Here is a 14,056-nt window from a genome sequence, read left to right on the forward strand (position 1 = left end):
AAGAAAATGCCCAAACACCTTTATACCAAAGTTAAACAAAATAAGCAATTTTTCAGGGTACATACATTTTCCAATATGAACTAAAAAACATTTCTACAAATTACATCAGAAGAACAATGTAACAAAGGTTATGGTCATGGATGTCAGCTTAAGGGGGCAAGTGATTAACAGGCAGCTTTATGTGGGATCATGTCTTAACATCAATAATTAGCCTTCTATAAAGTGTTTGTACAATTGGTGTTTTCAAGGAAGGCAAAGGTCATGGTGCCTGGAGGCCTTCGGCTAAAAGATTTAAAATTCTTACCAAAAATAGCTTATGAATATACAAATACCGTTCACATAGACAAGATAAATAGGCCATCTCTTGTCTCTCTTTAAAATATCCTGGGCTAAACCAGTTTGCAAAGAAAATATTGTAGGATGATCTTGAATCGTATTAGAAATCTATTTCTTAATCCAAATCTTATCTCCACCTCAGGGTGCAGAGCTGTGGATGGGGACATCTGGTCTTCAAATGGGTGTGGCTTCCTTCACGTTAATCTGAGTTCCGAGTCACTGTCAGGGTTGAATGAGACCATAGGCTACCCAAGGTGGCAGTTGGCCTTACTTGATGCAAACTTTGTGTGACCTTCCTTGGCTGCTACAGAGTAAAGAAAAGGTGTATTCTTTTTAAAACCAGCAATACTTGAAGCTCAAATTCTCTGTCTGCTCCAATTTTATAAAGCACTCAAAGGTGCTTTGTTCACCCTAGTTAAAAGTTGGTTGGTTGGTTTTTAAATGTTAGTAGCCCTTGTCTTGTAAACCACAGCAGTAAACATTTGTGCCCTGTTTATAAAGATAGCTCAAAGCATCAATGGCTCTGAGAGGTAGCGAATTCTCTAGTGGTTTTAGAATATGTCCGTGAAAATAGTTGTTGCCAGAACCCATCACCTCTCTTAATTGCTTAAATAAAATTAAATTAGCACCTGGCTATGAGAGTTTTGTTTTTTGTTTTTTTTTTTAAAAAAAAAGCATCTCTGGTGCAAGAGTATTTGATGTATGTTTTCAAAAGTCTTTCATTTTTCAATGGTAATTTCTAACGCTTTAGGGAGCTGGATAAAACGCCAGTGATCATTTAAGATCACCTCATTCTAAGTGCTTAAACTGCTACGAGTAAGGGCATTTAAAGATAACTTGAGCTGGATGCAAAAGTCATACTGGCCATCCATCAGGACTAAAAACGGAAATCAACATTCTCTGCCAAAAGCCTGGGTTTCTTTCAGTGTTTAGGAATCATGACACTGTCCCCCTCCATGTGGCCTCTGAACCTCGCAGGTGAAATTTCTTCTCTCTCTACCTGGGACCTCAAGACAAGTGGCCGCTCTTTGGAACGAGGCAGCATGTCTACTGGGACAGAAAGCTTATTTTACCGGTTTGACACAGGACAAAATCCTTATTCGGGGGTGTGTTAGGACCGTGGAGCAGTGAGAAAAGACTGATGAAGACAGACGTCTGCCGTGTGAACTACTGGGTTAAAAGAGACGGATGTGTAGCATTCCAAGGGGATGCTAGGAAAATCCCAACTTTTCGCAGAAAGCAGCCCGGCTGCCATGTACAGCACTCCGTAAGCAGAGATGTACTTAGCTCTGTGTAATTAGGTAGGCCCCCAGGATGGACACTAACAAATTAATAGAACCAACACTTTCCCCTAAAGACCCCACCACCACCATCACAATAATATAATATACATAGTACAAGAAAAGCTGATAAAACACTTCAGGTGTAACTTTTCTTAAGAATAGGACAAAAAAAAAATCCCTTATGTAGTCTTTTAAACTAGCAGTGCTTCCTTTGTCTTGCCTTGCCTATCTTCATTTTATTGCCTTTCAGAATAGATGGATATCCCTGAAAGATCGGATTGACAATCTTCTGCTGATTGAGACATCTGAAGCAGTGACTTGATGACACAAGAGTGAGGCAGTTTTGCAGCTGTGAGCGACGCAGGTACCCCCGGCACCCGCAGGGTTTGCTTCTCTTTCCCCCACTCCGCATCCTGGTCCCCCGCCCCCCAGCCCCTCTGCGTCCCCTCTCGGTGTGTCACTTCCCGACTCCGGTGACAGGGTGTGTGATTTCTGAGGTTGGAAATCAAGTGTTCCATCTGCTTGCCCAAATAGGAAGCGTGTCGGGGAAATCAGGGGGATCGGAGCCCTAGTTTCCTAGTTTCTTTCGGGTGGAAGTCCGCGAGGTCCCGAGGGGACCACCCACCTCGGGACTCCCCCACCCCGGGATCCTGGATTTCTGAGATACCCTATGGTTCGATATTGCTGGAATCTAAGGACAGACAAGCTCGAGAGAACAGAGGATGGCGGGTGACCTAGAGGGGCCGCGTCTACACGGGTGGGCGGGCCAAGAAGGCGAAGGGCGGGCGCCGGGGAGGAGGCGGCCGGGGGCGCGGCGGCCGGGGGCCTCAGAGCCGGGTCTGCGCCTCGGGGATGTAGATCTCGATGCTCTCGGCGCTCTCGGTGGCCGAGTTCTGGCGGACGGACGCGGCGCGCTTGGCGGCCATCAGGCGCTTGCGGGCCTCCTGGCGCTGCGAGCTCTCCAGCGAGCGCTCCCGGATCAGCGGCGCGGGGCCCTTCGCCGGCTTCTTGGGCACTGGAGGAGGGGCCCTTCGCTCCTGATCAAAGCAGAAGGTTCAGGACATTACACAGCTTCTCAGGACAAGCTTGGGAAAAACTGGGATAGGTCAGTAGTTAGCACACTTTTTTTTTTTTTTTTTTAAGCCTAGGGGTGGTTAGGTTAGTTCTGATCTGCACACTGTATATATATATATTTACATGTATAGATATGTATATATTTTTTCTTCATTATTCTGGCTTGCGTATTCAAAAGATGCAGGGGGGAAAAAATACCGGTAAGTTTAAGGCCAAGGGTAAAGCTGGATGGCAGAACTAGGTCTCTCCAAGGGAAGGATGTGGGTATTTAAAATGCCCCCCGCCTGCTGAAAGGCTGCGGCTCCCAGCACGTTTACTGCGGTTTTTCTCTGGAGGCTCCAGACTGTTCTGGGTGCCAGAGATGGGAAAGGGTGGCAGCGGTCGCCTCTTAGAACTCTGCATCCCCCTAAGGAGGGAGGCGGAGGGTGCGAGCTCGGTTCAGAGTTTAAAAACATCCCCGCCCTCTCCTCGGGCCCACCCAAACCTAAACAACCAAACGAGGAAGAAGATTGTAAGCCTGCGTTCGTTTAGCTTTGCTGATGCCACAGTGAGTTACACCCGTTTGCACATCACACACAAACACACAGCAATGTACTGGGCAGGGTCACCCTGGAGGGAGGACTTGGACAGTTCCTTACCCTCCCGGGTAGTGGAGTCAGCTCCTAAAACATCCTGCTGGACCGTCACGCCTTAGGATCTCGGGGCGACTGTGGCGGCCCAGAGGGCAATTCCATCACAGGGACAGACACTGTGCCATGAAAACTGAACACAAGACTGAAAGAGTTCATCCCCCTAGCAGCAGCAAACTAGAAAACGGGTGGCTATTTTTAAATGTCGCAAAAACAAAAGCCATTCATCACTTGGGCTGGAAAAAGAAGTACAGTGGGAAAGAAGGGAATCTAAACCACAAAGGATTTTTAGGAAAAAGACGGTGAGTTTTCAGGCTGCACAAAGGTCCACGTGAATCTGATGATTTCATTTTTTAATAAAATACCCTAATTCTCATAAAACTAAATGTGAAAAGTATCTTAAATTAGGGATTCCATGATTCTCCAAAGGGCATTCTCTGTGTTCCTCCTTGCTTGCCTGGGTGAAGTACCTAGTTAACGTACTGCGCTGGAGTTGCCCGCCGGCTGTTTAAGGTGGCGTCTTGTGTGGATAAAAAAGGAAAGCACAGAGCGCAAACCATATTCCACCAACTCTGATTGTCTTGTTCATTGTTTCCCTTCCAGTTCATGGGGTGATGCAAAGCTCTGATCACAGACAACGTGCATGAAGATTTAGAAATCAAGTTAACTAATGATTTACTGTGTCAATAGGTTACATATATCAATTCTTAGCTTCACTCCTTTTGGACGTTTAAAATCTTCATTGTTGGGTAACTCAGTCGATATTTTTGAAAGTATGAATGTTGGAAACTTTTTAGTCATATTTTCCTTTCCTTGCACATTTTATTTTTTAACTATAATTTTTAAAAATCCATGAGTGAGAAATTAGATGGATCAGCTCTAGAAATTCAGTTACCAGTATGTGTGTACATCTGTAGTGTTTTCTTAAAGTCAGACCAATTTAAAAGCTTATGTAGCAGACAGTTTTAAACCCAGATTAAAGAAAACTAGATTGAGTGCAAAATGTTTGGCTCCCCCAGTGAGAGGCCACACAGACATCAATGGTACTTTGATGCTTCGCACCAAAACCCCACAGGTGGATGGTGACAGAATTAGAGATGAGGGACAGTGATGAGAGCGGTGGCCCCTTTGATTATGCACCGGCTGTTGGCACTGGATTTCTCCTGGGAGCCCATGGACTCCAAGAACCCTGGTATTATAATGGGCAGCAGCAGAATGGATTGGACTGCTGCTTGCTCTCTGATAGGTGCAGGGATCAGAAAAGGGCATCACAAGTATAGCTGTGCCTAATATTTAGAAGTTGAATCTCTCAGGAACATCTGACCTCAGGCCATAGGAAAGCAAAGGGTTAAAAAAGTCATGCATGCCTGGCCAGCCTAGGGAGGTGGACATTGGATACCTGGGCAAGCCTGGTGGACCCGCCATAATCAAATGTGAAAATTGTCATTTATTAATTCAAGTAAAAGAATTTGAGTCTTTACTTCTAAGCTCTCGCATGAGGAACCCAGTGAGCGATATTCCCCAAGGCAAATCAACCAATAGTAAAACTCTTAAAAAATCCCAACATTTATGATTACTGTGAAACTTTACGGTGTGTATATTTTTACACTTGAACAACAGTGGTTTCTTCATTACTATATTTATGAAATGATTATCAAAGTCGGTTAGTTTGCAGGGCTTCCTATTTTCTCGGAAACACATTCTAGGGGTGTAAGGAAGTTGAACTCTTGCTGTATGTAGTCATGCACTGAAGATGTCTTTTATTTTAGTTTAAAAAGCAAAATGGAGGCAGTCCCTTCCAGTGACTAAAATGGTTTAACTTAAAGTTTAATTAACAAAAAAAGCCACATTCCCATTTTCCAATTCACAAAGACAGGTTTTTCTTTAAAAATATGCCTGAAACATATTACAGATAATATCCCAAATGATTACTATGTAAACATTGTCATTACAATGAAATTAATATGATATCAGCTCCATTTCACATTGTAAACAGCAAGCAGAAGCCTATTTAGACTGTCCAGTGTTTGTGCAGGTTTTTAAATGAACCATACAAAATCTACATTGTTCTACCTTCTTGTCAAGAGGATCCATCTGTTTCCAATTATTGGCCTTTAACTGATGAAGTTCATCAAATTTCATACTAATATTTTCTATGGACAACTGCAGCATGTCCCAGAACCCCGCCAAATCCTGGGAGGTGGGTCTTGGATGAGCATTGGGATTCTGTACAAGAGAAAGAAAAACATTCACGCTTTAGAGGTGATGATCTAGGACAACAAGCACAGGACCAAGGTGGCCTTTTCAAATATTTCAAATAACGCAAGGAGGATGAGTTCCTTTTGGTTTTCAGATAGGAGAGAAAAGTGAGGCTATCGATGGCCCTTTTATTTATTTATTTTATATTTTATATGTATATATGTCTTATATACATATTCACCTTTATTAAGGAATAATTGACCAAATTGCAAACTATTTAGAGTGTATGATTTGATACATACACACATTGTGAAAGGACTCCCCCGTCGAGTTAAGTAACACATCATCACCTCATGTATTTATCTTTGTGTGTGTGTGAGAACATAAATGTTCTACTCTCTTGGCGAAGCCCAGTTATACAATACACTGCTATCAACTATAGTCACCATGTTCTAATTAGATCTTCAGACCTTATTCATTTGATAGCTGAAAATCTGTACCATGTTACCAACCTCTCCCTGTTTCCCCCACAGCCAAGCCCCTGGCAACCACGTTTATACTCTCTCTGAGTTTGGTTTTTAAAAAAAGATTCCACTGCAAATGATAAGTTTATACACTCATCTTATACACATTGGAGTCAGTGATTCTCAACGTCAAAGTAAAATTCTTCTTTTGTTAATATAACATCCTTCAGTACGCTATGGCAGGGAGTCTATAAACATTTGAAAAATCCCAGAATGTATGATCTATGACAAGATGCATTTAAAGCTATATTTAAAGGAAAATACCTTCTTGCAAAAAAAAAAAAAAAATACAGTGTATTGGTACTAGAGTCGGTATTCAACTCCATGCCATCCAACATACTCAGAGAACATATAAGGAATCTAAAGTAAGGTTCATTTTAATACTCATGTTGAGTGAAAATACTAGGGCAAACAAGTGATAAGTAATAACAGAACTGGATTTTCAAAGTACTGTGTGTTTAACAATTAAGATATCGCTAATGTAGGAAGTCATGTTATCATATAAGTACTTGGACAAAATCATTTGGAAACGAATTAGTTTTAAATTGACCATAACGTAACACGGCAAATGTGAGAACACTTGTCTATACACACACACAGATGCCTGTAGTGACCCATTTGCTAGATAATATTAAACATTCTTTGGTTTGTGGATTGACTTTCTTTGCCCTCGTTCACATATCCCTGACAAGTACTAGAAAGTATGAACCACTCATTTATATGGTCTGAGACAGAAAAAACAACTAAAGACTGAAGGTGTTGTGTTCATCGCTGGTTACTACCTGCAACAGTAGCTAAAGGCATTCATGGGCAGATGGGTGGGACTCCCATTTGCCAAAAGTTTCTAGCAGGGGTCTGTTTTGGTTACCTCTGGGAATCTGGGCAATTGGAAAGACTGTGACGTCTCATGCCGTATAATAACTGGAGGCCAGTTTGTACTTTTAAAACCAGCCCTATGAGAATATCCTCAGAATTTCAGGAAGCTCAAGGCTGGTGACCATCAAAGTTAATAAGTTGGAAAGAACGTTTTAGCCCTTTCATGGACTAGCATTATTGGTCTGGCTTCAAAATAAATACGAGTAAAGAATATATTTATAAACTTACACTTTTAAAGCTACCCATAGATCATTGGAATAAGTTAAGTTCTAAAATTTGTAAGTATTTGGGTCAGTGTTAAACTCTATTCTAATGACATCTGAATTCACAAGAGGGTTTCTCTGTAGTACTTTGATCTAGTAAACTAAAAAGAAAGTTTCTTAATATCTAGGTTCAGAATAGACAGATAATAGCTTTGACAAAGTACTTGTCAAATGGAGTTTTATGATCTCGCAATATATTTCCTTATCTTATTGGTAAATAAAAGTTAAATTGCTCATACTTTGAAGTTCACCAAAGTCTTTTAGGTCACAAGCTCCGTTGGTTAAACTGTTTTAGTGCATCAGTCGATGAAATGATAGAGGTCGTTTAACTCTGTAACACGGGTAATTTGTTCCTTTCCCACCAAGACTCTCTTTGCTGCCACAGCATCCAAGGGATGGATGGGGAAGCAGAGGGAGAGAGCCTGGGTGCTCAGCCAGTCTCCGAATCAGAGGCTCCTGTGACACCCCAGCACAGAAGGAGATACACAACCCGCTTGAGTATGAACCAGGCCACTTGGAGGTCAGAGGTGGTAGAGGTTGAGAAGGATACGGCGGGCCAGGTCCCTGGGTTGACTTTTGTTGCCATCCATTTATTCTATGCCCGAGAGTCAAGTCGGAGACAAGGTGCAAGTGTTTTCAGGTGTCCTCCTCAGAGTAAGAACCCAAGCAAGCAGAGCTGGGCCTGGCGTGACCAATCTCAGTGCTGCTTTAATGCAGCTCTGTAGACCTAAGTGGTGGCATCACCAGGCCACCGTGCTTCCTGCTGCAGAGGAGATGGAGCTGAGCCAGCAGGGTGAGGAGGGGACTCAGATCCTGGGGGGCCTTTACAGGGATTGAAGTCGAACACACTGGGATCTGAACCTTGGCTCTGCCTCTTACCACGCAGCCCTGGCAAGTCACTGAGCTCTTCCAGGCCCATTTTCCTCAACTGTAGAACTGTCATAAAAATAATGTCACTATATTCTCCAGACCGTTGCTTTGAGGATCTAACCAGATCATAAACTTAAAAGCTCTGAGGACACAGTGCGCTTCTGCTCCTGCTTCTATAATTCTTTTCAAAGGTGTGCTGGGTTTGCCCTGTAGTGTGTACTTATTGGCCTCCGCCTGTGTCTTTTGGCCAGTTTGAGAAATATGGCTTTATATGAACTTTTTTACATAGGATTCTTTACAAGAGCAAAGAATCATATTAATTAAGATCTGTGGGGCTTCCCTGGTGGCGCAGTGGTTAAGAGTCCGCCTGCCGATGCAGGGGACGCGGGTTCGTGCCCCGGTCCGGGAGGATCCCACGTGCCGCGGAGCGGCCGGGCCCGTGAGCCATGGCCGCTGAGCCTGCGCGTCCGGAGCCTGTGCTCCACAACGGGAGAGGCCACAACAGTGAGAGGCCCGCGTACCGCGAAAAGAAAAAAAAAGATCTGTGACACATCCGCAAGTTTACAGATTAGCAGGAATTCTGTACCTTGCACGTAGTGAAGCTCAGTGAGATATTGGTTGAATCACTTATCAATACATCTACTAATATATATTATCTCATAATTCAGAATAGAATTTCTGAGACGCTGAAAGAAGGGTCAGGTAATTTTTGCTGAGGGAGGAGAAAACAAACTATAGATGTCAGGGGTGGGGGTGAGGAGGAAGGAAAGGATAGCCCCAAGGGGAGGGTTCAAAAAGAAAAGCCTGGTGAAGAGAGACGGAGAGCACCAACTTTTGCCGGGTTTATATCTGCTCTTGGTTGAGCCCTGTCTAGATAAATTCCATTCAGTCTGTATTTGTCCTTGTTAACAAGATGTGGTTAGAACTCTAAAATCATAGTCTGGGTCAATCAGATTGCAAATGATTCATGCTTTTAACCTTCCAGGAGATAAACTAGTTGCTTTTCATTTTCTTTATTTGATCATTAATTGACCAATAAAAGCTATGTTTGTGGAATGACACTTGTAGAGATGGTAGCATTTAAAAAAAATTCTGTGAGGAAGCTCTTGCCCTTGTATTTTGCTGGTAATTTTTTAAAAATGTTGTTGATGCTAGTATTAGTTTTGTCTCTTTGTCCTGGTTTATTTTGTTTCTGTATGTCCAAGAAGGATGAATGATTCATTGGTCTCAGGGAGATCAAATCTATACTTTGTGACACCTTCCACTTCTGATTCTTGAATTAAAACAGAGAACTCTGATAAGAAACTAAGCCCTGATGGCTATTTCAGAAAGAAACTCATTATCGAAAATGATTTTTTTGCTGTAATATTATTTTTTACGTATCAGTCTGCTCCACAGTTTGGTAAGAATAATGAAATCAGAAGGCCAGGAGAATGGAAAGTCTTCAGTTACCGAACAAAAAAGGGGAGGGGAATGGAGCTTTAACCTGATTGGATTCTTTCTTCAAAGATTACTTAAGTATAACATAAATATTTTTAATTTTAAGAAAAGCAGGAAATATATGATTCATCAGAAAACTCTCTATTCCAGGTAAGAGAGTCCGATGGGCTGTGACTTGGTTCTACTTTAGTTGGACCGGTCTTGACAACAGGTTCTTCTCGTGGTACTAGCAGGGAAAATGGTACTGATGGGTAAGGATACCTACCAGGTTTTCTTCACACAGTTCTCTGAACTGGTAGAATTTCTGGGCCATAAGAAGTTGGGCACTGCCAACTGCAGTTCGGATTTTCCCTAGAACTGAAAAAAGCAAACAGACAAGAAGTTTACACGTGACGTCTCATTGCTGAGACTCAGTCTGGTAAAGCAAAGAGGAAGTTATGCTGTAGTAATTAGGGAAAACGACATGCACACCGCACGCGCGCACACGCACACAGCCCGGTCGTGGCCGTTGCTCTGCGGTCTATGGAACAGACGCTCCTGGGTTAAAGAAGAAAACCAACTTGGAGAAAAACACATGCTCATCATGCATCTTTCTTAGGAATAACGGAGTTTTCCATCACAGCCCTGGATGTTACCAGGAAAGGAGGCAAATAGTTTTGCTTTTTTTTTCCTTTTACTGCAAGGATGAATTTCAAGTGTTTGCCAGTACGGTTATGGATTTATTTGTGTCAGCAGTCATGGTCTGCTAGCTTGTTTTTCTAATCCGAGTTCAAACACAAGAAAAGCAGCCCTAATTTGGAGCGGGGAATCTCGTGGCACTCACCATATCCCATCCATAGCCTTCATTATTTTTCCGGAGTTCAGCCACTGGTACTGTCAGGAAAGAGCCATGGCCAGTTGCAAGATTGTCTAAGGAGTGAACATTGTCAGCCCGTTGCCTAGGGGACGCCAGCACTGCCCCTGCTTTTCCACTCCACAGACCAACGTTATTGTTCATAGAGGTTTAATTCCCTGTGCACTGTGCTGAAAATCCTCCCTTTGCAAGCTACTTCTTGCCTCCGGTGCAGTCGAAGGGGAGAACCTTTCAGCGCATGGGCGAGCTGAGCAGAAAGGAGCCTCTGCCCCAGCATACCGAGCATCCCGAGCTCCGTGTTATCCCAGAGACGCTCCCTACGCCGGTGGGGCCCCGGCTGCTGCACGGCTGGAGCCCGGCCACCCGGCACTGGGCACCGGGCAGGAAGGAAGAGGAGACGGCGCCCACAGAGAAAGCCAGAGCAGGAGAGCCTCCGAGAGGGGCTTGCCCGCTTGGAGATCTTCACAGGGAGAGATTTTATGGGACTGAAGCAACGTTTTTGCTGCTGTAGTTTTGTTCTGAATTTACCGAGCCTGAGACTCGGAGTGGAATTAGATCTCCCTTTCTTGACCACATTCCCCACAAAGACTGAGAAGACAACGAAAAGCAACTTCATTTTGGGGTTTCTAGTCATCTGCTCCTCTGTTTAAGGCTGCCAGGCTGGATAACGATTTCGGCTGCCCACCCCCTGGGCACTACCCAAATATTTCAGCCTTCCCGCACATGTGACCAGGGCATCTCTGAACTCTAGAAGTCACCAGTCACACCAGAGCTGAAGTGCAGAGATTACCTCCCCAGGGATAGCGGAGGTCCCCCTTGAGAGCCACCAGGCAGCAAATTTTCAGGCCTAGGAGTTGACATTTTTTCAATCTGTTTGTAAAATCTTTGGGGATGATTACCTTTTCCTCTTTAACAGATCAATCACTTGTGTGAGGTCTCCCTCCTTTTCTCAACACCCCAAAGCAGAAAACAGAGCACAGGGCACCACAGAAGTTAAGAGTACTGGCCCTGACTGGCCAAGGATCCTTGCTGGAACACTTCCTAGCCACTGCCCTGGACAAGTCACCTAATCTCTGTTTTCTTATATATAAAATGGGGCTAAGGGTACCTACTTACTGGCAGGGTTGTTGTGAAGGTTAAAAGTGGCAATGTGGGGGCTTCCCTGGTGGCGCAGTGGTTGAGAGTCCGCCTGCCGATGCAGGGGATGCGGGTTTGTGCCCCGGTCCGGGAAGATCCCACATGCCACGGAGCGGCTGGGCCCGTGAGCCATGGCCGCTGAGCCTGCGCGTCCGGAGCCTGTGCTCTGCAACGGGAGAGGCCACAGCAGTGAGAGGCCCGTGTACCGCAAAAAAAAAAAAAAAAAAAAAAAAAAAAAGCGGCAATGTGTGTGAATTGCTTAGGACTGGATCTGATTATACAGCAAGTGCTCAATAAATGTTTATTATTGAGGACCAGGACTCCACACTTCCACTGTGGGTGTGCGACTGTGGGCCCCACACTTGCTCTGCCCAGAAGAGAAGAGAAAAAAAAAAAAAAGTCTGGATTATTCATAGGCAACCAGTATCCTTGGTTGTCTGGGACAGGTATGTGCTTTGGAGGACCTGTCCCAGATCAGTCAGAGACAGATCGGAAGGGGCACTTCCTAAGTGAACACATGACTTTAGGCAAACTCTGAGGTTTCTGGAAACCTCTCTGAATGATCTTGCTGAAGGGCAGGACTGTGACACCAGCAAATCTCAGAATGATTCCTAAAAGCTTAGAACTAGAACCCAGGTCTCCAGTCGGCTGCCTGGGATTGTACAGCTCCTGGGGACTGTGAGAGAAACTTGAGGTATCCGGATACATCTCAACAGTTTGAGCTGATGGCTCTCAATGACACCCAGATACCTAAGCTCTGTAATGGACCGCAAAACAAGATGAGCTGAATAAGACAGCGATTCTCAAATGAGGGGAAAGCACTGCTGCAAACAATCATTTGGGCAACACCCACCATGTAGGTAGGGGCTAACTCGGATGTCTTCTTGGAAGTTAAGCAAGGGACATCTTCACTCAGCATGGTCTGGTGAGAGCGAAAACACCGGGAATAGAGTCGGGGCCGTTCTGTTTTTCAGGTTTTTACCATCACGTTCCTTGAATGGAAATTCCCTGCTGGCTCCAGGATTACTTGCATTTCTAGTGTCTGAGAGATGACCTTTCCTAGGCCCAGGGTGGGGAGATGAGGATTTGTCTCCATGAACCAGGAGGTCTGGGACAAGCAGACGATTACCCCTACTTCCTTGTCCTCCACGTTTTCTTTTCCAGAGAACTAAAAACTCACTTTGATCTTAAGAAAGCTCTAATAAAGTTTTTTTTTAGTTTAGTTTTTCCATTAGACACTCACTTGGTGGGTGAAATAACTCTTTTCTTCTGAAGGTAAAATTCATATTTGTTACATAGGCTTTGAGGAAGTAAAAAAACAAAGTAAATGGTAAACTCCAATGGAAGTAAAAAGTAGAAAAAAAAAAAAGGCTGAATGTTGGTAAAGAAATGAGATAAAGGGCTTCCCTGGTGGCCCAGTGGTTAAGTGCTGATTCAGGGGACACGGGTTTGAGCCACGGTCCGGGAAGATCCCACGTGCTGCAGAGCAACTAAGCCCGCGCGCCACAACTACTGAGCCTGCGCTCTAGAGCCCGCGAGCCACAGCTACTGAGCCCATGTGCTGCAACTACTGAAGCCCACATGCCTAGAGCCCATGCTCCAGAACAAGAGAAGCCACTGCAATGAAAAGCCCGCGCACCACAACGAAGAGTAGCCCCCGCTTGCCACAACTAGAGAAAAGCCCACGGGCAGAAACAAAGACCCAACTCAGCCAAAAATAAATAAATAATTAATTAATATTTGAAAAAAAAAAAAAAATGAGATTAAGAAGAAAGAAGAATCTGAATGTCATTTTTTTTTTTTCTTTTTTTGTGGTAGGTGGGCCTCTCACTGTGTGGCCTCTCCCATTGTGGAGCAGAGGCTCCGGACACGCAGGCTCAGCGGCCATGGTTCACGGGCCCAGCCGCTCCGCGGCATGTGGGATCTTCCCGGACCGGGGCACGAACCCGTGTCCCTTGCATCAGCAGACGGACTCTCAGCCACTGCGCCACCAGGGAAGCCCTAAATGTCATTTTGAAACTAAGATGTTCCATACCAGCCTTCAGCAGGGTGGAAAGAAAAGTACTTATCTCAGGGATGCTAGGAAAAGAAGGATAAGGGAGCAAGCGTAAATGAGATATTCAGGCTGCCTCTGTGGGCCTTTCCTATGCATATAACAGCCCAACCTGGTGAAAGAAAGTTCCAGAAGAGGCCTAGGTACAGGACATCTTCCCAAGGTGTTAGCCTTGCATCTCACTATTTTACTGTACGTGGTGGCAATTAACTTCGCAGGGGCTGGGGTGGCCCTCAAAGGCAAGGCCAAAAATGTCAAAGGAGCCTGAAAGGACTTGTGGGATCTACACAAAAGCTGGTGCAGGGACAGTCCCTGTGGGTTCTGGGAATTCACTCATTTACTCAGCAAATATTGAATAAGGGCATACGATGTGCCAGGCTGTGCTGCATGGATGTGACACGGTGATGAGGACAAAATCTTACCCTTGTGGATTCCATTCTGGTGAGGGGACGTGGGGGAGATGGACGTCAGAAATACAAACATGGCTATACGTGTTTGGGATCTGCTGGATCACTTGGA

General features: G+C 44.5%; 1 protein-coding gene across 1 annotated transcript in view; it reads right to left on the minus strand.

The window, feature by feature from the left end:
- Nucleotides 1-2,446: 2,446 nt before the first annotated feature.
- DLGAP1 (DLG associated protein 1) overlaps nt 2,447-14,056 on the minus strand; it is a 292,601-nt gene continuing 280,991 nt past the window's right edge. Inside the window, exons 9-13 of the mRNA XM_029218054.1 lie at nt 12,338-12,406; nt 10,627-10,807; nt 9,760-9,851; nt 5,396-5,548; nt 2,447-2,656 (exon numbers count right to left, since the gene is read on the minus strand). Of these exons, the coding sequence (XP_029073887.1) occupies nt 2,447-2,656; nt 5,396-5,548; nt 9,760-9,851; nt 10,627-10,807; nt 12,338-12,406 (705 nt within the window). The remainder of the gene's footprint in view (nt 2,657-5,395; nt 5,549-9,759; nt 9,852-10,626; nt 10,808-12,337; nt 12,407-14,056) is intronic.

This window comes from Monodon monoceros, unplaced genomic scaffold, assembly GCF_005190385.1.
Source record: "Monodon monoceros isolate NGI ecotype Baffin Bay Population unplaced genomic scaffold, NGI_Narwhal_1 Super_Scaffold_1, whole genome shotgun sequence".
NCBI lineage: Eukaryota > Metazoa > Chordata > Mammalia > Artiodactyla > Monodontidae > Monodon > Monodon monoceros.